General features: G+C 41.1%; 1 protein-coding gene across 2 annotated transcripts; it reads right to left on the reverse strand.

The window, feature by feature from the left end:
• Positions 1-1019: 1019 nt before the first annotated feature.
• LOC103665220 (cationic amino acid transporter 3-like) lies at positions 1020-23472 on the reverse strand. Of its 2 annotated transcripts, XM_040642212.1 has the most exons (3): positions 23361-23462; positions 22703-22960; positions 1020-3402 (listed from the first exon to the last, which is right to left on the reverse strand). In XM_040642212.1, the coding sequence occupies exon 3, from the start codon at positions 3212-3214 to the stop codon at positions 1346-1348; it is 1869 nt and encodes a 622-aa protein (XP_040498146.1). In that variant the 5' UTR covers positions 3215-3402; positions 22703-22960; positions 23361-23462; the 3' UTR covers positions 1020-1345. The 2 variants fall into 2 exon arrangements, with proteins under 2 accessions (XP_040498146.1, XP_040498145.1); XM_040642211.1 differs by lacking the exon at positions 22703-22960 and having other exon boundaries at positions 23361-23472.
• Positions 23473-23679: the final 207 nt, after the last annotated feature.

The raw sequence follows: 23679 nt of genomic DNA on the forward strand, positions 1-23679 counted from the left end.
TGGGTGGGTGTTTTGTTTTCTTTTTTTTGTCTCCTTTTTTTCCCTTTGTTCATTTATTTTATTTCATAAATTCCACTTGTAAGTAAAATCATGTGGTATTGTCTTTCTCTGACCAAATTATTTTAGCATTATTCCCTTTAGGTCCATCCATGTTGTTATAAATAGAAAGATTTTTCTTCTCAATGGCTGATTAATATTCTACTCTCTATATAGACCTTACCTTCTTAAAGATTATTTATTTATTTGACAGAAAGATAGAAAGACACAGAGAGAGGCAACACAAGCAGGGAAAGAAGGAGAGGGAGAAGGAGCTTCCCGCCAAGCAGGGAGCCCAATGCGGGTCTCAATCCCAGGACCCTGGGATCATGACCAGAGCTGAAGGCAGATGCTTAATGACTGAGCCACCCAGGTGCCCCTAGACCTTATCATCTTTATCCATTCATCTATTGGTGGAAACCTGTGTTGCTTCCATATCCTGGCTATTGTATATAATGCTTCAATAGCCATAAGGCATGCATATTATCTTTCCAAATGCATGTAAGTAAGAAGGTTTTGAACAATGAAGGGAACCATCAACAAAACAAAAAGACTACTAACTGAATGGGAGAAGATATTTGCAAGTGATATATTTAATAAGTGCTTAATATCCAAAATATATAACAAACTTATACAACTCAACACCAAAAAATCTATTTATAAAATGGGCAGAGGCCAACAGACAATGAAAAGATGCTCAGCATCACTAATCATCAAGGAAATACAAATTAAAAATACAATGAAATACCACCTTACACATGTCAGAATGGCTAAAATCAAAAAGACAAGAAATAACAAGTGTTGGCAAGGATGTGGGGAAAAAGGAACCCTCATGCACTGTTGGTATGAATGTAAATTGGTGCAGCCACTATGGAAAACTGTGTGCAGGTTCCTAAAAAAATTAGAAATAGAATTACCATATGATCCAGTATTTTCACTACTGGGTTTTATTCAAAGAAAACAAAAACACTTTGTCTAGTTACTTTAATAATAATTTTTTTTAAAGCCAGTAAGCCCCAACAGACACGACTGGAAAGCAGAAAAGTTGAAAGAAAGAAAGAAAGAAAGAAAGAAAGGAAGGAAGGAAGGAAGAAAGAAGAGGAGAAAGAGCAAAGACACATTCTTTACACCACAATACAGAGCTGGGTTAGTGTTCCCCCACCAGATCTCATGGGAGACCTAACATTCCATGAGCTCAAGAGTACTCTCCATTATTGTGCAGGTGACCAGACCGCATTCAGGTAATACACTGTCAAAGCAAGTATATACTAGGACTGCTGAGTTCAAGGTCTACAGTTTTGGCCCAAACTTAAGTGGATTTTTCCAAATGACTGTGCTGGATCCCATACCCAAAGTAGAGCACAAACCCACTGAGTATACAGACACCAAATCTCAGCCAGGTTCCAGTTGCCAACTGCATCATAAGGCAAACATTCACAAAGATGCTCAGGAGTGGGAGGAGAGGCAGAGCAGGGACCTTAAAGGGAAGGCGGGTGGAGCTCTGTGGCTGTCTCCAGATGACCCCGGTGAGCCCAGTGATGAGCACCAGGAGCAGCACGACCACTGTGATGGGACCTGGGTCTCCAGAAAGCAGACCTGGCCAGTGGGCCAGCACCAGGCAGAGGAGAGTCAGCAGCAGAGCAAGCAGTGAGGAGCAAACATAGACAACCCGGCCAGAAAGTGGAGTGGGGGTGGGGCTGCCTGGAAAAAATAGTGCCTGTAGAGTCAGCTTCTCTGCTTCAGGTCCATTCTCCTCCTGTACCTGTGCCTCATTTCCTCCATTCTCCTCCCACACCTGTGCCTCATTTCCCCCATTCTCCTCCCGCACCTGTGCCTCATTTCCCCCATTCTCCTCCTGCACCTGTGCTTCATTTCCCCCATTCTTCCTTTCAGGCTGATACCTAAGGATGAGAACACAAGTAGCCACCAGGGAGTGAGTAAGCAGAATCCCAACTAACATGAAGTCCACCAGATCAATGAGCTCAAAGAGGAGTATCATGATTGCTGCCATAATGCCTGAGACGACAATGGCCATGATGGGGATGTCTTTGCTGGTGTGGGTCCTAGCAAGAACATGGAACAGGAGGCCATCTTTTGCCATCACAGAGATCATCTGATGGGTGGAGAAAATGTCATTCAAGATGGTGGTAAAAACAGTAAAGAGGCCTCCAGTAACCACAGCATAAGAAGCAAGTTTCCAGTCAATATGCAGAAATGCTTCAGGCAAGGGGATCCCACGATGAATCTGGTAATAAGGCACCATAAGGGTAAGTGCTGCAGAGACACCAAAATATATCAAAGAGCAGATGAACACTGAAATCACAATGCCCATGGGGATGGAACGCTCAGGATTCTGGGCTTCTTCAACTCTGGTAACAATATTGTTGAAACCTATAAATGCATAGAAACAGGTAGCTGCTCCCCGAAGAATCCCTGGGAAGCCAAAAGGCACAAATCCTCCATAGCCCAAAGGGCCCAAGCTAGAGGTGCCATTGAGTCCAGCCTTTACATAGTCCTCTTCTGTGAGCTTCCAGTTGTGCAGGTCCCCCTTAATGAAGCCAGAGATGATGAAAAAACTGAGAACCAAAAAGCTCACCAACGTGACCAGTTTGGTAACCAGGATCGACTGCCAATCCCTCAGAGCCAGTATTCCAGTAAGCAGCAACACCAGGCCCATAGCAAAGAAGTCTGTATATTCTAGAAGTATCTGTGGAACATGCAGTAAAACGCTCCCACGGGCCTGAAAAAGCTGGTTCCCAATCAGATAGTCAAAAGCTAAGGTCCAAGCCAGGGCCACACTGGCTGTCCCAGCAACATAGGAGATGATGAAGTTCCATCCTGTGATGAAAGCCCAGAGTTCACCCATAGTGACATATGTGTAGAGATACGCGGAGCCAGAATAGGGAACCCGGGCACTAAACTCTGCATAGCACAGCCCAGCCAACACACAAGATAGGCTAGCCACCAAAAAGCAGATCACAATGGCTGGTCCTGCTTGATTGCTGGCCACTTCTCCAGCCAAGAAGTACACACCAGCACCCAGTGTGTAGTCTACACCCAGGGCCACTAAATCCAGAGTGCTCAGTTTACTGGCAGAGGCAGTCTCAGTCACAGGTTGCTCCAGCTTACGTCTTCGAACCAGCTTTTGACCAAATCTGTGAAGTGCCTGACGCAGCATTCTAGCTGGAAGTGAAGAGGATTCTAAGGATCAGGGAGCTGTAGCAAGCCCAGGGAGCAGAGAGTGTGTGATCAGGTTCAGGGTGGCTGAGTTAAGTCTTGTTGGGTTGGGGCTGCCGAGTTCAGTTTCTCAGGCTTCAAATGTGTTACTTCTTATTTCTTCTGGTATGTGCTATCCCTCCATAATGCCTAGGTAAACAATAAATAATATGTTAAAAAAAATAACCATGGCCTAAGTAAAAAATAAAATAATGCCTAAATAAAAAATAAACATGGTGTTCAACAAACCAACCAAACTCAGAAGTCCCATGTCACCTGTTGCAGCCCAAATATTACAGAAACTGACACCAAAGAACATTATAGACAAATCAACCCTGCATCCTCTCCCCCCAAGAAAAAGTGCCAAATAAATCCCAACAGTCTTCTTTTTTACACACCACATGACAGAATTCTGTCTGGGTTCATCTAACTCGTGTAGTTTCATGTACTAATTGAACTGTAAGACACAATGGGGCATGAATGCATTGTGCAATAATTCACATGTGGGTTGTGTGCACATTGCTTGAGCATGAGTTATGACACATTAATTCACAGACTAGATATCTCGTTGCAATTACAGACCCATTTTAAATATTGTCTGAGGTTAAAATACAAATACCAGTCCCTGGGCCTTAACACCCTTAGCCCCCACATCAGCTAGCCAATGTCAGATGGCAATTTGGCCCCCTTTCTCTTCATTCTGCTTCATCCATTCAGCTGTACTGATGGCCAAGAATGTACAGTTCAGCCCTTTCCTTTATCCACCTAGGCCCACAGGGGTGCTGTGAACAGAGAGAGGGAGAAAGGGGCAGGGCTTTCACAACCACCTGCAAGAAGGAGAGGACCAAGCTGCCTGGGAAGGAAACACTGGAGGAATGGGGGCAGCAGCCAACCCAGGGTCCATGACTAAGAAGGGAGAGGAGCCAAGAAGGTGGTTTTGAGAATTCTGACATTCACTAAACCTCACCCAAAGCACCCAGGAAAAATTCACTACAGTTTTTATGTCCACGGTTATGAATATGTGATGGGCAGACAGAAAAGAAATGAGTCACCTAAGTAGCTCACAACCTAAACAATTCCTTCTGTCTCCTCCCTTTCTAGGTTCCAGGAGAGAAGGGAGCTCACTTCTGCAGACAGTCTCCTCACTGGCCACACTGTGCCCTATACACACCCTGCTCCATCTGTGATGTCAGCTGCCAGGGGCCTGTAGATTCTGCCCTGCTCTGTGAGTTGTAGTAAAACACTCACTTATAACTGTCTATTAATTGTTCACAGGGAGTTATTTTTAACTTGCTCAAACCATAGTTTGAATATGCCAAATATATTTTCTTAACGAAGGAACTAGTATGTGCTTCCTCTTGTCCCCTTCCTCCCTTGCTATTTTTCAAATGGACTCCTCCTCAACGGGAGCGAGGCTTTGGATAGAAAATTTACAACAATGCCCTGAAAATGAGTAGTGGAGATCAGAGAAAGCAAAGTCATGCAGCCCCCACTCTCCCCCCTACTCAGCCTTTGGTTGTGAGAGAATTTTTGGACATGTTGTCAAAGGTTTTTAAAGACAGAAAGATGAGCTCAAAACTGAACAGTCTTCTCCATGGATTATCAGAAGGACCACTTGGATTATTGGGTAAGACCTTACACCTCCATATCCACCAAGATTCCTTATTTGTCACTCACCAGTTCCAGTGTTATGATTTACCAACGAGCACCCAAGATAGATAAGAAGGATCAGTTCTTAACTCATGGAATCTTTCTATGCTATAAATCTGATTGAGGTGACCCCACCCACCCTCAGGCTTCAAACCCTGCAGTGGTTCCCCAGAACCCTTCCTTCACAATCTTTCCTTCCTTCATAATCTGACCTGTGCTTATTCCTTCTTCTTTATCCCCTGCACAGTTCCTGCACCAGCTGTGAAATTCGACACTCACCCTGTACCCTTGCCTCTAATGCCCTCTTGGCCCCTTCACTTAGCTAACCCTACTTCTCTTTCAGTTCTCAACTCAGCAGTTGCTTCCCCAGGAGGCTCCTCTGATGGTTATGCTGCCCTTCCTATGTGCTGTCATAGCACCGGGAGCTCCCCCATGTGCCATTGAGCCTAATATATCCAAATTCCAGGACCGTTGCCTGTCTCCTCTAACAGACTGTGAGGTAGGTGCTCAATAAATATTTCTAAAACAAATAGCAAACTGAGAGGAGAAAGCTGAAAGAGGCCATAATCCAGAATTTCTATATAATTCCCTTTGAGATACATACTTTGTAGCCAAGAAACCTTTATAAACCTGGATCAGGTAAAGATATACATGGTATCACCTTCCTTGTAGAAGGCAAGCAACATGGATAGTGTGAAGGGGAAAATAACTGTGATAAACCTTGACCACACATCATTCATGGCAAGTATGAGTGACACAGAGTCATAAAGAATTGTTTGCCTCTGAGGACACTTGTTTAAATATATGAGGCAACCAACCACCCACACCCAGTTAGAGAAGCCCTACTGTTTTGAAGGCATCATGCTCAGGCCCTATAATCCAGGTAGGATATCCTAAGGCAGAGGTTCTCATTTTGGGGGGCAGAGGCAGGCATAATGAAGACACCCGGGGACATTTTCAAACTTCAGATCTTCTCCCTCTGGAGATTCTTGTCCACTAGCACAGTACTTCCTCTGACTGCTGTAAACCACCCCATCTGACAAGAAATTGTCCTCAAGTTCAAGGGGAAGAAATTCTAAAATGTTTCTTCACAGCAAGGCAACACAGTTGAGTAATTAGGACTAAGGGTCTGTAGGTAGACTGCTCAGGTTCAAATCCCACCTCACATCTGATGACTCGGGACAAATTCGTTCACATCTTAGGGCTTCAGTTTCCACAACAGCGAAATGGGAGTAAAAGTAAATACCTCACAGGGTAGTTGTGAGGAGTAAGTGAAATGATGTCTGTAAAGTACATAGCTCAGCACCTTGAAAACAATATGTACTTAATATCATCTAACTAATCCTTAATATTGGAATCTGATCTAAAGTCCTTAAACTTTGATAACCAGTCTTTATAAATGTCTAGACTCAAAATCTTCCACTAAAACTCGAGCCTGTTAGCTAGCCCTGATGAAAAAATGAAAACAGTTTTTTTCTATGCAATTTGCTTTTAAACTCTAAGGACTCTAACTAGACACCCTCATCCATGTTGGTGCTAAACACTTGGGGGTCCTAGACTTACAGACTTAGACCAGGCATTGAAAAATGCAACACTAAACACAATAATAATAATAATAATAATAATAATAATAATAATAATAATAATAATAATAATAATAATAATAATAATAATAATAATAATAATAATAATAATAATAATAATAATAATAATAATAATAATAATAATAATAATAATAATAATAATAATAATAATAATAATAATAATAATAATAATAATAATAATAATAATAATAATAATAATAATAATAATAATAATAATAATAATAATAATAATAATAATAATAATAATAATAATAATAATAATAATAATAATAATAATAATAATAATAATAATAATAATAATAATAATAATAATAATAATAATAATAATAATAATAATAATAATAATAATAATAATAATAATAATAATAATAATAATAATAATAATAATAATAATAATAATAATAATAATAATAATAATAATAATAATAATAATAATAATAATAATAATAATAATAATAATAATAATAATAATAATAATAATAATAATAATAATAATAATAATAATAATAATAATAATATCTTTGCCTGTGGATGCCTTATCTTATTTCTGGAAGGGGTAGTGTTGGGTGCCATAGAGGTAGGAACAATAAACACAATGGCTGAAATGCTGGATGTCAGCCCTGGCCCTTCCACGTAACTACACGAACTTGGAGAATTTGCTCAATCTCTCTAAGCTTCAGTTTCCTCATCCACAAGGGACTTTTCCTGACCTCTCTCACTGGATCAGCATATGAATTCAGTGAGGAGATAAAAACCATCACACACTGCTGGTGGGAGCATCACTGGGGCCACCATTCTGAAGCACAATCCCCCTGGAATTAAGAACGCACACACCCTCCCACCCTGCAATCCCTCTCTGAGGTACACACCCCAAGGAAACTCTCTCCTGAGTCCATAAGGAGCCCACGTGAGCGTGGCAGAAGTGGGAGCTGTGCCAGCATCTGTTCCTAGAGGAGTATATAAGTAAAATGTGCCGTGTGTGCACAATGAAATATGACACAGCCGTCAGAGATAATAAAGTAGATTTTCATAGAGCAACTTCGGTAGAGCTTGGATACAGTGTTAGGTAGCAAAAGTGAATCAGGACGATGCGTATAGCACAATGCCATTTATGTACATTTAAAAAACAGCCAAAAAAACATTGTATATTTGTCAAAGATACACATATATCTATTAAAAATGTCATGACATTCCCCTTCTCACAATCTTCCACTGGTTTCCCTTTTCATTTAGACTAAAGCCAAAGTCTACATTTACAATGCCCTACAAAGTCCTACAGTATTTGTCACTGACCCAACTACCAATTCTGTTTCTCTCTCTTGCCACACATTTCTCTCTAGCCACTGGCCTCTTAACGATTCTGGCCTCCTAACATACCAGGCAAGACTCTACCTCAGAGCCTTTGTACTGGCTGCCCCCTATAACTGCATGACTGGTAGCCCAGATATCCACATGGTTGCTCCCTTCACTGCATTTGGTGAAAGGGCACATTTGCAGCACAGCCTTCCTGAATCACCCCAAATACAACTGCAATCCCCTCCTAACCATGCATAACAGAACTGATTCCCCTGCCTTTTTTTTTCCCATAGCACTTGTCACTATTTAAAGTACTATATGTTTTACTTATTTATTTGGTCATGATTTGTTCCCTTCAAAAGAATGTGAGCTCCATGAAAGCAGGACATTTTACTGTTTTGCTGTATTCCCCGCACCTACAACTGTGCCTGACCATACAGTCGGTACTGTATTTGTGGAGTGGATGAATGTATCTAAGTACACACACAGAACATGGACTGGAAGAGCATTTGTTAAGTACACTAACACAAGTGCCTCTAGTGAGGAGGGGAAATGAGAACAGAGATAAGGATGAAAGGGGAAAATGCATTGAAAAGAGGCCTGATACAATAGTTGCCAGCAATATACTGGTTCAGAAAAGAAAATACAAGCATTGTATAATAAACTTTATTTTCACTATCATAAAAGGTTCTCCCCCCCATGAAAATAAATAATAGCCTGGGGTAAAAGTGTTTTACTTGAGACTACTTTTTTCCATGAGTGGGTGACACAACACATTTAATAGATTGAAGGGGGAAAAATCATATAGTCATCTCAGTAGGTGCAAAAAATAATTTGATAAAAACTTTCATGATCCTCATTCATAGCAAAGTAGGGCCAGAGGTAAAAATTTTTTAACCTGATAAAGTCATCTGCCAAGAACCTACAGCAAGTTTCATATGTAAATATGAAACAGAAGCCCTCCCATCAAAGCTAGGCTAAGAGAGGATTGCCTTCTATGACAGCTATTGTTCAGCTACTTTCTACAGCTAATTTATTAGAAGCATCCTAGTCAATGCAGTAAAATCCATAGAAAAATAAGAAATGGAAAAGACGTGACCAAATGGCTGCTCTTTGCAGATGATGCATATACATAAAGGAAATTCAAAATAACCTATCATAAATAATAAGAAAATTCCTATCATGAATAATAAGAAAAAACCTATCATAAATAATAAGAAAATTACTAGATAAAATATTGAAAAATATAGTTACTAATAACTAGGTAATAAACTAGTAACATAGGATGACATTTCTCCTGGACAAAACGTGGGTGACAGGAAAATGAGTGGGAAATTGCCAATGTATACTTTTTTGAGCTTTGAGAATTTGTAACATGTATTAGCTATTCTAAAAAAATAAAATGCTTTAAAAGATTTAAAAAAAGAGCGAGAAAAGAAAAAAGAAAAGAAAAGAAAAAAAGAAAAGAAAAGAAAAGAAAAGAAAAGAAAAGAAAAGAAAAGAAAAGAAAAGAAAAGAAGAGGCCTGACAGGAAACAATGTGTCACTACGCCATGACTGAGGGAGGGACTGACTCCACTCTGAGCACTGCACGTTCAACAACGGAATTGTAGTAGATAATGTTGTGAGAGGACCTGGTACAGAGCCTGATAAATGGCAGGGTCCCAATAGATTTAAATTGAAGGGGAAACTAGAATCCTGTAATAGCCAGGATATGGAGAATACAAAGAAAAAACACCTGCTGGAAAGAGAGTTCAGGACAAGGAAAGATGGGGCACCCCTCCTACCAGTTTCCTCTGAGCTCATTTCCCTTTTCCCAATTTCTCTTTCTCCTTCAGCCCCTTCAGTTGCCTTTGGAGGCTCCTGCACTTGGCACTAAGGTCGCTTGTGCCACATTTCTCTCTGGGGAACCATCTCCAGCCACCTCCCTCCCAACAAAGGGTACAACACTAGTTCTTCACATTTTTTTAAATCACAGACCTCTCTGAGGTCGGTCACCTCAAAAAAATGTCATACACCCTTCTGAAGTCCATCCATGCATCCTGAGCAGGAATCCTGAGAGGAGGACCATCTGAATTGCAGGGTCACAGACTGGTAATGCTTTTGATAATTTCTGTTTTTCTCAATTGTGTTGTGCAGGGTGGACCTTGCTCTCTTCCAACTTTTACCGAAAATGAGGGAAAGTGGGCCTACAGACAAAATAGGAAGATACCAGAGAAGCAACCCAAAGAACAAAACTTCTGGCAACTAAATAATCATATTTTATGACTCCAACGGAAGCAGGCAGAACAAACAAATGAACAAGCAAACTTACAGAAGAGAAAGCAAACTCATGATTGGGAATCTTGAGAGAGCCTACCACAAGTCCAGCTTATAAAATACAGAAAAACATCGTCCTTAATTGCCATATTCAGAAATGTCCTTTCTCCAAGAAATAATCTGTGATTATTCCAATGGTTTATATTCAGTCCAGACTTTCTGACCCAGCTGTCCAGCCCCAACCTAATTCTTCCCCTGCCCTCAAGCCCATCACCTGCTTCCTAACTCAGCTCCTCACATCCTGACTTACCCTTCTTCGGATGAGCCTTTGGACTGGGTAAGTTCCCTGCCCTGCCAGGGATGCCCTCCTCACTCCTTCTGTCCACTCTTGACACTCTAGCTCTTCTCAACCATATTCCACAACCTTTTTCCGCCTTGCATCTAGGAAGCCTTTCTTAAGCCATACTGACAGGACTGTGCATCCTGACTGATCCCCATCTCCAACTTTCCTCCCCTTCCCACCAGCACTTACAGCCCATCATGATGGTCAGCTGAAACTAATTTTCCCTATCAGCTGGTGTCTGGGGTGTGTCACTTAAATTCCTTTGTAGTCTCAAAGCCTCCAAGGGCTGGGCCAGGATCTATACGCCTCGTCATTCTGGATTCCACACTGCCATCTCCAACTACCACTACACAGCACAAGGATCTGCTCATAATTGCTAACAAGCAACCAAAAGAGGAATTTAAGAGAGAAAATGAATATAGATGTATTGATTGACTATTGCATCTTGAGATTCCTAGAAGAAGGGTTGTTTTGTTTTGTTCTTTTGGAAAGAGAGAAACGGTCAAACAGAGATATAAACAGGAGACTAGAACATTCACCATCATTATTTCAAGAACATTTCCTGAGGACATTTCCAAATGAGGGCCCTGGGTCTGTGATTCTCAATTTAATTAGGAAACAATCTCCCAAAGGAGGTGTTTGCTCAGGGGAGGTGCTTCAGGAAATGCAGACATGGGCCGGGGAACATGAAGCCAGCTTTTATGAATTCCATAAGGGCCTAGCTCATCCTCCCCTCCTTCCTGCTCCCTGTGTTTCTCTCAGTCTCTGAGCTCTTCCAAACTCTAAAACAAAAGTTCCATCCCATACGTCTCAGAAGAATATCTGCGAAATCCAACAATCCACCCACAAAATTTCAGGCTATCTGGCATTCCCAACCAGCCATACCCACTCTTGTCTGTCTTCCTTTGTCTCTGAGAAGGGTACTGCCCTCACTCTGGAACTTTTCTTTTCAAAACATTTTTCCAGGGCAGTAACTTCCACTGGTTTCCATGGTAGGTAGTGAACACGCCTACCAATCAGGAAGTTGGCCTTGTGGCTCCTCCTGAATGACTTCAAATATAGTTTGGATATGAGTTGTTTTGCTAGAAGTTTGATAAAGACTTGAGAGGAAGGCTAACGAGGCTGTTCAATAATGGTTTTGAAGTTCTCAAAGTTCCAGAACTGTGGACTTTATACAACATCTCTAGAGATTATAGCAATCCCTCTATATCTAAGCATAGGTCCTTCCTGATCCCAAATTGTATAAATACTCTCTTCCTCCTTAAAATTTCCAGACAGTGAAAACTCCAGAGCCAATGAAACCACTGGCTCCCAAACATACAAGTATAACGATTTTGGATAGCTGAGCTTCCCCAGAGTTTCTGAAGTCCTAACTCAAACAGCCCTGAACCTCTGGTAGGGGACAGTCAGGAATACAAGGGTAGAGGCTTTGAGTTCACTGCCAGAGTTTGAAGTAGTAGTAAGTGTGGTGCATGTGTAACCAACACGTCCAACATGGAAACAATTTAGAATATGTATGAAAAGGTAAACAGAACAAAAGCCACCATGAACACTGGGGCTGAGTCTCACGTATGAGGGTTAAAAATATATATATAGTTTACAAAATCAAATAAAAATGGAATTTTCCCATTTTCTCTTTCTGTTTCTGCCTTCCCTAGAAGTCTATATCAAATCATTGTCTTTCATTACTCATTCAACAAATACACTGCTCTCCATTTATTTAGTACTATGGATAAAGAAAAGTAAAACACAAACATCGCTCTACTCAAGTTGCTTACATTCCTGCAATAGGAAGCAAAAAATAAACACATTAGTAATAAGAATATGTATTGTTTCAGATTTGCAATCATTGCTGCAGAGAAAAGTAAAGCAAGGAAAGGTTAGGAGGTGCTCAGAGTGGATGTTGTGATTTTACAATTTGTGGTCTAAGACAGCTTCGCCTTCACACTATTGTGCAACCATCACCATCATCCATCTCCAGAACTTGTTCATCTTCTTCAGCTCTAACTCTGTACCCATTAAACAATAGCTTCCCATTTTCCCCTCACAGCAGCCCCTGGCAACCACCATTTGACTTCCTATCCCTATGAATTTGACTAATCTAGGTACCTCATGTAAGTGGAATCATACAATAGTATCCTTCTGTGACTGGCTTATTTCACTTGGCATAATGTCTTCAAGGTTCATCCATGTCATAGCATGTGTCAGAATGTCCTTCCTCTTTAAGGCTGAATAATATTCCGTTGTGTGTATATCCAACATCCAAGTTATCTGTGTATTCACTGATGGGCGACTGATTACTTTACCTCTGGCTGCTATGAATACAGGTATACAAATATGTTTTTGGGGGCTCCTGGGTGTCTCTGTCGTTAACCATCTGCCTTCGGCTCAGGTGATGATCCCAGCGTTCTGGGATCAAGCCCCGCATCGGGCTCCCTGCTCAGCGGGAAGCCTGCTTCTTCCTCTCCCACTCCCCCTGCTTGTGTTCCCTCTCTTGCTGCCTCTCTCTCTGTGAAATAAATAAAATTTAAAAAAATATATCTTTTTGCTTCTGCTTTCAGTTATTTGGGATATATACCCAGAAGAGGGACTGTTGGACCATATAGTGATTGTATATGTAATTTTTTTTTCAAATGACCATACTGTTTTCCACAGGGACTGCACATTTTACATTCCCACCAGCATGCCCAAGTGTCCCAATTTCTCCACATCCTCACCAGCACTCGTTATCCTCTGCTTTTGTTTTTTTTTTTAATAGCAGCCATCCCAATGGTGTGAAGCGGTACTTGGCTGTTTTGAAGAAATAACAAGGAGGCCTGTGGGGCCAAGACACAGTGAGTGAGGGGGAAGCTGTAGGGGATGAGGTCAGAGAGAGCAGGAAGCTGGAACCTTCACATAGGGTCTGAGAGTCACTGTGATTTGGCCATTACTCTGGGTATGATGGAAACACTAGAAAACTGAGAGTTTCACATGATGTGTACCGATTTTCATGTTCTCTGAGCTAAGTATTGGGTTCTCATACTAATGAAAGGCCTCCTCCAGAGTTTGAAAACAAGGCTTGGAGAAGGGTTTTGCAGAGCTCTCAACAGATGTCTGCTGCTTCTGACAACACAATAAGGGGTGAACAAACTGTGCTTCCATCTGCCTCCCTCTCTAGATGCCAAAGATGGCATACAGCCACCCATGGGACAATGACACGACGATTGCTTTCACTGAAGCTGTTTGCTTTCTGGATTATGTCTAGACAGGATTCCATCTTTTAAAACTCAAACAAAAATCATTTTAGTACCGTCCACTATTTTAGGTTATTCCCCCCAGTATTGTGGATAATCAAGAGCTGACACGGAGATAAAGGGCGCTTTTTCTGGAACCTAGTAAAATTAAGGACTGCAAAGACAAGGATACGTAGAGTCTTGGGAAGGGGAGAGGAGCCATGTGAATCAGGCCCTTGCAAGTTGCAAAATTAAATAGATGCCTCAAGCACCAGATGCCTCAGGAAGGACTGTCAGTAATGTCTGAGATGCTCAGTGCTGGAGAGAGAAAGGCCCCCCAAGGGAAGCCTGAACACATTTCTGTGAGGCATAACCTTACTGCCCTGGGCGACAAGGATGAAGGCTTCTATATTCAAATAAGAAGTCCAGGAGTTATACAGTTTCTCAACAACAAATAATCCGGAGTGAATGGCTGCCCAAACACAGAATATAAATATTAGAAAATGTACACTTACATGCGTGCAGGGGGGTGGTGGCAGATGGAGGGTAGAGAAGGAGAGACTTACAAACTGAGGGCTTCAGAGGGGAGGGGAATGGGGGATTGGGATAGGCCAGTGATGGGTATTAAGGAGAACACATATTGCATGGAGCACTGGGTGTTATACGCAAACAATGAATCATGGAACACTACATCAAAAACTAAGGATGTACTGTATGGTGACTAACATAACATAAAAAAAATTTGTTTTAAAGAAAAAAAAAGAAAATACAAAAATAATATATACATATAAAATAAAAGTATATAAACTTAAAAAAAAAAGTAGAGACTTAGGGGGCTGTCCCCACTGGGAAAGGGGTGAAACAGAAATCCATTTTCACCATGTCATTCAAAGGATTCAAATAGGAGCCAGGGGAGGGAAGTATAATAAAATCTGAAAACCTAAATAACTAATTTCTCTCAGCAAGGAAACAGGCCATGTATTCCCAACTTTTGTGTGCTATGTCTCTTTCCAGCTGAGGACCACCTTATTCATCATCTTCCCTCAACATAGTATGATCGACACCCACCCCCAAGGTAAAGAGACTGCTCAGCCTACCTCATGTCATATTCTTTATCTCATTTCCTTTCTCTGTGGGCTCTTTACAGATGTCCTGGGTTACCTTTAAGCCTTCAAACATGTATATAAAAATGATACTAGAATATAGGAGAAGGTTGCTCTTTCTCTTGTCCTCAAGTAGAAAAATAATAGAGCTAAGTAGCAGTGAACATCGTATGTCATTCATTCATTCATTCACTCATTCATTCAATAAATATTAAGCACCTTCTAAATGCCAGTCCTAGTGCTTGATGCTATGTATACAATGGAGAGGAAAAATATATGTCCCCTGCTTCGTGGCACTAATTGTCTTTAACAATGCTCTTATATAATATTCCTCCCCAAAATGTGTAACCTGAATCTAATGACAAAAAAGGATCAGTCTGGGTCTATTCCTAGGTATCTTATGATTTTTGAACATCTGTACTCTGAAAACTATAGAACACTTATGAAAGAAATTAAGGAAGACACAAAGAAATGGAAAAATATTCCACGCTCATGGATTGAAGGAAAAAAATTGTTAAAATGTCTATACCAGCCAAAGCGATCTACACATTTAATGCAATCCCTATCAAAATACCACCAGCATTTTTCATTAAAATTTGTATGAAACGAAAAAAGACCCCAAATAGCCAAAGCAATCTTGAAAAAGAAAAGGAAAGCTGGAGGCATCACAATTCTGGACTTCAAACTATATTACAAAGACATAGTCATCAAGACAGTATGATACTGGCACAAAAACAGACACATAGATCAGTAGAACAAAATAGAAGTCCCAGAAATGAACCCACAACTATATGGTCAAATAATCTTTGACAAAACAGGAAAGAATATTCAATGGAAAAAAGGCAGTCTCTTCACAAATGGTGATGGGAAAATTGGACAGCAACATGCAGAAGAATGTAACTGGACCACTTTCTTACTCCATACACAAAAATAAAGTCAAAATGGATGAAAGACTGAAATGTGAGACAGAAAACCATCAAAATCCTAGAGAACACAGGTAACCTCTTTGACCTCAGGCATAACAACTTCTTACAGACAAGTGTCCAAGGCAAGGGAAAAAAGCAAAAATGAATTATTGGGACTTCATCAAGATAAAAAGCTTCTGCACAACAAAGGAAACAGTCAAAGAAACTAAAAGACAACCTATGGAATGGGAGATGATATTTGCAAATGGCATGCCTGATAAGGAGTTAGTATCTAAAATCTATAAAGAACTTATCAAACTCAAGAACCCAAAAATAAATCATCCAGTTAAGAAATGGGCAGAAGACATGCACAGACATTTCTCCAAAAAAGACATACAAATGGCCAAGAGTCACATGAAAAATGCTCCACATCACTTGTCATCAGGGAAATACAAATCAAAACCATGATGAGATACCACTTCACACCTGTCAGAATAGCTAAAATTAGCAACACAAAAAACAACAGGTATTGGCAAGCTTGTGGAGAAAGGAACGCTCTTGCACTGTTGCTGTGAATGTAAACTGGTGTAGCCACTCGAGAACAGTGTGGAGGTTCCTCAAAACGTTAAAAATAGAATCACCCTATGATCCAGCAATTATACTACTAGGTATTTACATAAAGGATACAAAAATACTGAATCAAAGGGGCACATGCACCCCAATGTTTATAGCAGCATTATCAACTATAGCCAAATTTTGAAAAGTGCCTGAATGTCTAACCACTGATAAAAAGATGAAGAAGATGTGGTATCTATATACAACGGGATATTACTCAGCCATCAAAAAAATGAAATCTTGCTATTTGCAACAATGTGGATAGAACTAGAGTATATTATGATAAGTGAAATAAGTCAGTCATAGAAAGACAAATACCACATGATTTCACTCATGTGTGGAATTTAAGAAACAAAAGAGGTGAACATAAGGGAAGGGGAAAAAAGGAGAGAGGGAAGCAAACCATAAGAGAATCTTAATGATAGAGAACAAACTGAGAGTTGCTGGAGGGATGTGGGTCGGGGGTAGGCTAAATGGAAGATGGATTTTAAGGAAGGCACTTGTTGTGATGAGCACTGGGTGTTAGACGTAAGTGATGAATCATGAAATTCTACACCTGAACCCAATTTTACCACATGTGTTAACTAACTAGAACTTAAATACAAACTTGAAATTAAAAAAAAAAATCAGTCTACAAAACAGTTTTCCACAGAAAGCTGACTTTCTATAAAACAACTGGCCTCTGCTGTTCAAAAATGTCAATGTTAGGAATGGCAGGCTGAGGAAATGTTGCAGATTAAAGGAGAATAAAGAAATACGACAATGAGATGCAATGCAGAACCCAGTTTGCGCCTGTTCAGAGAAACATTTTACTATAAAAATTTGGACAATTAGTAAACTTTGAAGAGATCTTACTTTATGCACACATGCACACACACACACACGTTATACCCCTTTTTCTCTTTTTGGATCATATCACTATATTTTTTAAAGTTATTAACAAATATGGACTTGACATAAGGAATAATGGGCATTGCGAACATGCTATTAGTATAGGAAGATCAACAGAGAAGATAAAGGATTGCCTTTCTATTTTAGTCTCAAAACAAAACCCTAAATATGTCCAGAAACAAGGGGTTGACAACACAGGTTTTAAGGACTTTATTCAGGTAAATTATATAAAAATTTGGTATAAATCCAAGGAATTCCAACTGAAATCATTGGTTTCAGATATTTGGGGATTACCAATCGAGAACTCAATTCAATTCAACTGACATGAAGTCACATACACACTAGCGCCTTGTCCACACCACCTCTACCTGGTAGGTTCCTGTGATTTGCAAATCCTGCATATCCAGGGCCAGCCTCCTGCCATACTCATTGGTCCACCTTCCTCCTGGTCCATAAAATTGATAAATCTCAACCATGAGATGCTCTCACCTCTCACTCAGATTCACCCAGAAGCCATCAGAGAGTGCTGCCCTTCCTTGAACCAGGATGACACCCTAAATCACAGTCTTCCCGAATACTACATTGCCCCACATGACTGAAGTGGGAGTACTCTCTATTGTCCTTCTGGAAAATGACACTTTTCTCAAGTCTTAAACACACACACACACACACACACACACACACACACACAATACCAACCAGACCTGCAGTTTCCTGCTCTCTATCAAATCCAAACTTTTAGATTCTATTTATAATCTTATTTATAAGTCTTTCTTTTTTATAATCTATATTTATAAATATTTCTTTTCACTGTTTTCTTCCACTTTCCTACTATTAACCTTTTCTGTGGCAACTGATTGAACAGGACAAATCTTTCCCCACACACCCACATCTTGATGGTATTAACATCACCCCTCACATACTGTCCCACTCTGCCCAGAACATGCTCTTTCCAGACCCTGTCAACATGACTGTACTTCCAGAATTGGCTTAGTCACACCTACAGATAGATATCCAATCTCTCCAGTATGTTTCACTTGCTCCCTTCTCTCCCCTCATTAATGTCCAGTAGCAGAACTCAGAGCATAGAATTCTGCCCTGGGAGAAATCCCAGTTAGTGAAGAGGATAGAGGAGTAGTAGGTGGTGAGGTGGAGCCCAGGAGCAGAGCTTCTGCCTGAGGATGCTTTCAGCTTGCCTTTCCCTCCCCACCTGAAGCCTGAGGTACGAAGAGTTAACTGGCCACAGCCAAGGAAGTACCCCAGGATCTATAGCCAGCTTGGCAAAGTGAGAGATCTGACACAAGAACTGAGGTCTCTTTCACCACAAGTTTCTTTCACCACAACAAAGTGAAAATACAAGGGAAGTAAGCACAGCAAAGTTCATTATCTGTGACATTTATGATTTGCTCCAGTGTCATGCCCATGATGTGTGACAACTTAAAAGACAGACAATACAGAGTTTTATTACTTCCACTGCTTTACATTACTTGGGAAAGAAGCCATGTAATGCTTTGGCATCAGGCAACATGACATGATTCTCGAACTGCAATAATTACATATAAGGCTAGCCTGCAGAAGGGAGGAGTGTACAATAGTCGATTGATTGACTGGTGTGTAGAACAGGATATTGCTTATTTCAGGATAGGGAAGTGTCCATGAAATGCCCTTATACTGTAAGATCCGAGAGAAAAGGTATTTCTGTATTTGCTACCATTTTTCATGTACTGTCTGTAAATAACTATACAGATGGGTTCTGTGTAGAATGGGTCGGGTTTGAAGTAAGAAATTGGATGTCTTCTCAGGTAGAACCAGATGAAGTTTCTAAGTGAGAAAGACTGGATTCAATCTGTTAAAGATCAGATTTGAACTAAGTATACATGAATACAAAGGCAAATTCCAAATTAGAAAATTCAGGTAAACATCGATTCTTTGTGCAAAAGAACTCAAGCAAAAACACTTTTCTTCCCACTAATTTATCGACATCACCATCGTTAACCCCCAATCATCACATACCCTGTTACACACAGCATAAGACAATGGTGGCATACATAGATTCCCCTCTCTAAGAATTTATGATTTAGTGCATTTCATGAACACCTCTCCATATGCCAAAATAAGTAAAATATACATAAACTGTGAACCAGGAAGGGTATTCCTAAGTAAGAAATGAACAGTCCCGGCAAGGACCGGTCAAGATCACAGATAACTTTCTAGTCAGTGAAAGGTAAGATTATTAAGGACCAAATTTTCAGTGCTGGCAAGACTGGTGAGAATCTTCTGTGAACCATGGGTCAACCTGAGAAGGATGCATGGAAGAGGCAGGAATTACCCCATTTTGATATTGTATATAACTGTTTCCCAGGAAAACATCAGTTCAAGCTACATCTTCAGTGTGGGCCATGATCGAATAAATTGAGCCTCTTTATGCCTTCCTTCCATGTCTGCCACCAAAAACACGAAACAAATTCCACCATACCTTGAGCGAGTAAATCCACTTTGCCCAACTAGACAGATACAGTTAAATATTTGCTACAGATATTAACACAGATCAAGACACTAAGATATAATAATAATAATAATAATAATAATAATAATAATTCTCAGTCCTAGTCTGTGCAGGAAAGAAAGAGAGAAAGCACCAGAGTAGTAATAAATGTATAACTTCTCTCCTGGGGAAAGAGAATGAAAGGTCAAATAACTTCTTTGAAAAGTTGGAAAGAAAGAGGAAGTAACCAAATGCAGCTCATGCTAAAGAAAATAAATATCCAAACTTATCTCCCAGGAGTCATCTGAATACAACCTCAGCAAAAGGATCACTTATCAGGCATCCTCCGACCTCTGACTTTACCTTGTACTATATTCTGCGTGCATGTTACATGAAAGAACCTTTTTTCTCCCTTTTGAAAATAAAAACTCCTTAGGGTAGAACCTGCTTCATGTTCTCTCCATGAGGCTAGAAACCTAAATTCTGCCAATAAATTTTACTAGGTGCAACCAAGACTTGAACTTGAAGGCATGAGAGTTTCCAAACTGTCTGCTTAGACAAGGGGAAACAGAGCCACCTCCTCCAACCCATCTACCTACCCTACCACTCCCAGCACTACGCCTCTCAAATCCCATCCCAGTATGGCAGAAGCTGAATTCCAAGTTAGTAAAAACCCATCCTGATGCAGAAAAACACACAGCAAACCAACTATACATAGATCAAATCCATCCACTGAAATGTAGCCCAAAATCTGTATAGATGTAGACCAAAACATTTCGCTTCCTTCCTACAAAATATATGGAGTCCCTGCTAGCAGCAACACTATGCTAGTATCAATGCACCATTATCTCGGTACACAAGCAGATTGTCAAAGCTTCTTTAAAGGCTCTATAGACTCCATATTATTAATATCATTCTGGGATGGTTGTGAACAGGTGCCTTTTCTTAGGCCCTCTGGGATAACTGCAGAGAAAACAGAGTGAAAGGCTATGTTCCTCATTCATGATTTGACACATTTACGGGTTTAGATTCAGTTAGAACCCAGTGTTGGAGATTCTTCACATTTTTATCATACTAAAACAAGATGATCAACTTGACAAATCAGAAAAGCCTGAGCTTCTGCTTCTAGAGGTCTTCAGAAACTAATGGGCTATCAGGAAGAATCATAATGAGATTTTCCAAACAGGAATCAGAAAGAGAGCTGGGAAAGCCAGGAAGGGTGTGCAGTAAGGGACTAGTATGTGATGTGCTACATTGAGGTCAACAGTGGAAATCACCTTCTTCTCTATTCTCCCTATGATTCTCCACTCCATTTTCTCAATCCTTAATCCTATCAACACAGAACAGCTAACAAAAGTCATCAGGAGGAAGCAGTAGAAGGAAATCCACCTGCCTGTCTACTTCATTTTCCAAACTACAACTATAACAGGGGCACACTGACACACAGTCATCTTTTCCAAGAAGCCTTACTAAACATCTTTGTTTTTTACCCCAAACCCTTCCATTCCTTGTAAGCACAGAATCTAAAAATCCATCCAGGGGCGCCTGGGTGGCACAGGGGTTAAGCGTCTGCCTTCGGCTCAGGGCGTGATCCCAGCGTTATGGGATCGAGCCCCACATCAGGCTCCTCCCCTGGGAGCCTGCTTCTTCCTCTCCCACTGCCCCTGCTTGTGCTCCCTCTCTCGCTGGCTGTCTCTATCTCTGTCAAATAAATAAATAAAATCTTAAAAAAAAAAAAAAACCATCCAGTCTTCCCATCCATCAGTATACTCTGTCTTCACTATTATACCAGCAGTTGTGAGTGGTCAGAGCCCACGGCTTCTTCTTCCATGTACCTCCTCCCAGTCCATCCCCTCAGTAACACAATGAACACAACATGGCTTGGGAAAGGCAAACTATCACTCTGGTTATCCTCCTTCATATCTTTTTTTTTTTTTTTAAAGATTTTATTTATTTACTCGACAGGATAGAGACAGCCAGCTAGAGAGGGAACACAAGCGGGGGAGTGGGAGAGGAAGAAGCAGGCTCATAGCGGGAGGAGCCTGATGTGGGGCTCGATCCCATAACGCCGGGATCACGCCCTGAGCCGAAGGCAGACGCTTAACCGCTGAGCCACCCAGGCGCCCCCCTCCTTCATATCTTTAAATGTGTCCTTCTGTCCTTCCCTGCAAGGACTCAGCTGCCTCTCTCTCCGTCCTCTCTCATCAGACTGTGCTTGGTGCTCTCATAGCTCTCGGTGGCTGCTCCACATCAACACCGGCTCCCTTGGAAAGTTAATTGTTTTGTTTTGTTTTTTTGTAGGAAAGACACAGATCAACGGAGTCATGTGAACATTGTATCGTGCTTCAAAGTCCTGAACTCTTCTCCAAATACAGATCCATATAACTTCTCCACCAAGATGCACCTGCCTCACCCCAGCTCAGACAACATAATCTACAACAAAGAGCTTCTGCCAACACTTTTTAAGGGACACTCTGTAGTCCTCTTCCTATTTCTTTCTCATCCCCACTCTGCTTTGTGATTTCTGTGATAATCAAAGAAAAAAGGGACAAAGATAAAGCAAATGAATATCATCCAAAAATCATATTTATCAATTTGGAATGTACTTGGTGAAGAAATTGGCCTTTCTGCATGATTTTGCTTTAACAAAGGTTTAAATGAATCTGCCTTCTAGAAGCACATAACAGATATCAATTGATAATGGAGAGAAGTTGCCCAAGAACTGCTAGAGGGCAAGAGAAAGACAGCCTAGAAACCAACACTCACCACATATCATCAATAAAACAGGTGTCACGCATGGATGAGTGTTGTGTGGGCTTCTGGTGTTGGGATGCTGCTCACAGTGTACATGGCAGTGGGGAAGCAGGGAGGGTGGAGAACAGTTTAAGACTCCAAGGGCTTTCAAAATTAAGGAGTTGCAAATACGTTTTGTGATAACAGCAAACCGCCTCTGGGTGACTGTTTTAAAGACCACTAGGCGGCCACACCCCAGGGGACCTTGTTAATCTTTTCTCCTATAGCCTGACCTGGACTATAATCCATCCCCACCACAACTTCTTTAAATTAGATAAGAAAGTCAGGGAAATACCTTCAGCAGCTGTAAAAACAGATATCTAGCTCCTTGAGCCTGGAGGAAGGAGACCATCAAATCCTCTCTGGTGATGGGGGACCACCTTATCACACTGGAGCTGCTATTCTGTAAAGTGCACACCCATGTCCTCTCTGAGAAGATACACACAGAGACTTTCAGACTCTCCAGCGAGAAAGCATTGAAAACATGAAGCAGAGCGATGAAAAAATCTTCATTCATTCCAGGAACATGTGTAAGCATATTGTGTGCTGGACCCTGTGGGAAAGACAAAGATGAAGAAAGCAAGCTCTGCTCCAGGTCAGAAAGGAAAGTTCAGGAAGGAGGGCAGGCATAGAGGTGGGAAGGATGCTGGAGGAGAAGTACTAAGGAATAATCTCCCCTAACTCATATTTTGCTCATCAGAGCTGAGAACCTTTCTGGTCTGGAGGAGAACAGAATGTAGGCCTCCAAATCTCCCTGTCCCAGTAAAATTCCCTGCCCTCCCCAAAGTCGCAAGGTAATGGTCTGTACCCTCCAAACCAGACTCTAGATTTGGTGCCATGAAATACCCAAACCCCATAGTGCTAGACAGCTAGTAGAACTCCAAGACTGGCCTGCTTCCTCTCTGGCTCTGTCTGTTTTCTTGTCAACTCTACAAAAATGAGAAATCTCTTACCATTGGGCTTTTTCTGCGTCAGAGGAGAAAGATCTCAGAAGAAAGTGCAAGCCAAACCAGGGACAGAGAAAGGCTTGGCCAAGCAGAGTCATGACTTGGAGTGGAGCTTAGTGGGGCTCTCAGGGAGTTACAGCACTGGGGAGGCGGGGTCCTCTGGAGGTGGGGCCCTCGTGGAGGAGGGGCCTCAGGAGTCTGAGCACTAATAAGGCTGGGCCACAGAGAGTTGGGGCCAAAGCAAGGAAGAGGCCTGGGGAGGATGTGACAATAGGAAGGAGGTGGCTTACTTGGAATCCTGGAGGAAAGCTGGAAGTGGGTAATG

This window comes from Ursus maritimus, unplaced genomic scaffold, assembly GCF_017311325.1.
Source record: "Ursus maritimus isolate PB19 unplaced genomic scaffold, ASM1731132v1 scaffold_26, whole genome shotgun sequence".
NCBI classification, from domain to species: domain Eukaryota; kingdom Metazoa; phylum Chordata; class Mammalia; order Carnivora; family Ursidae; genus Ursus; species Ursus maritimus.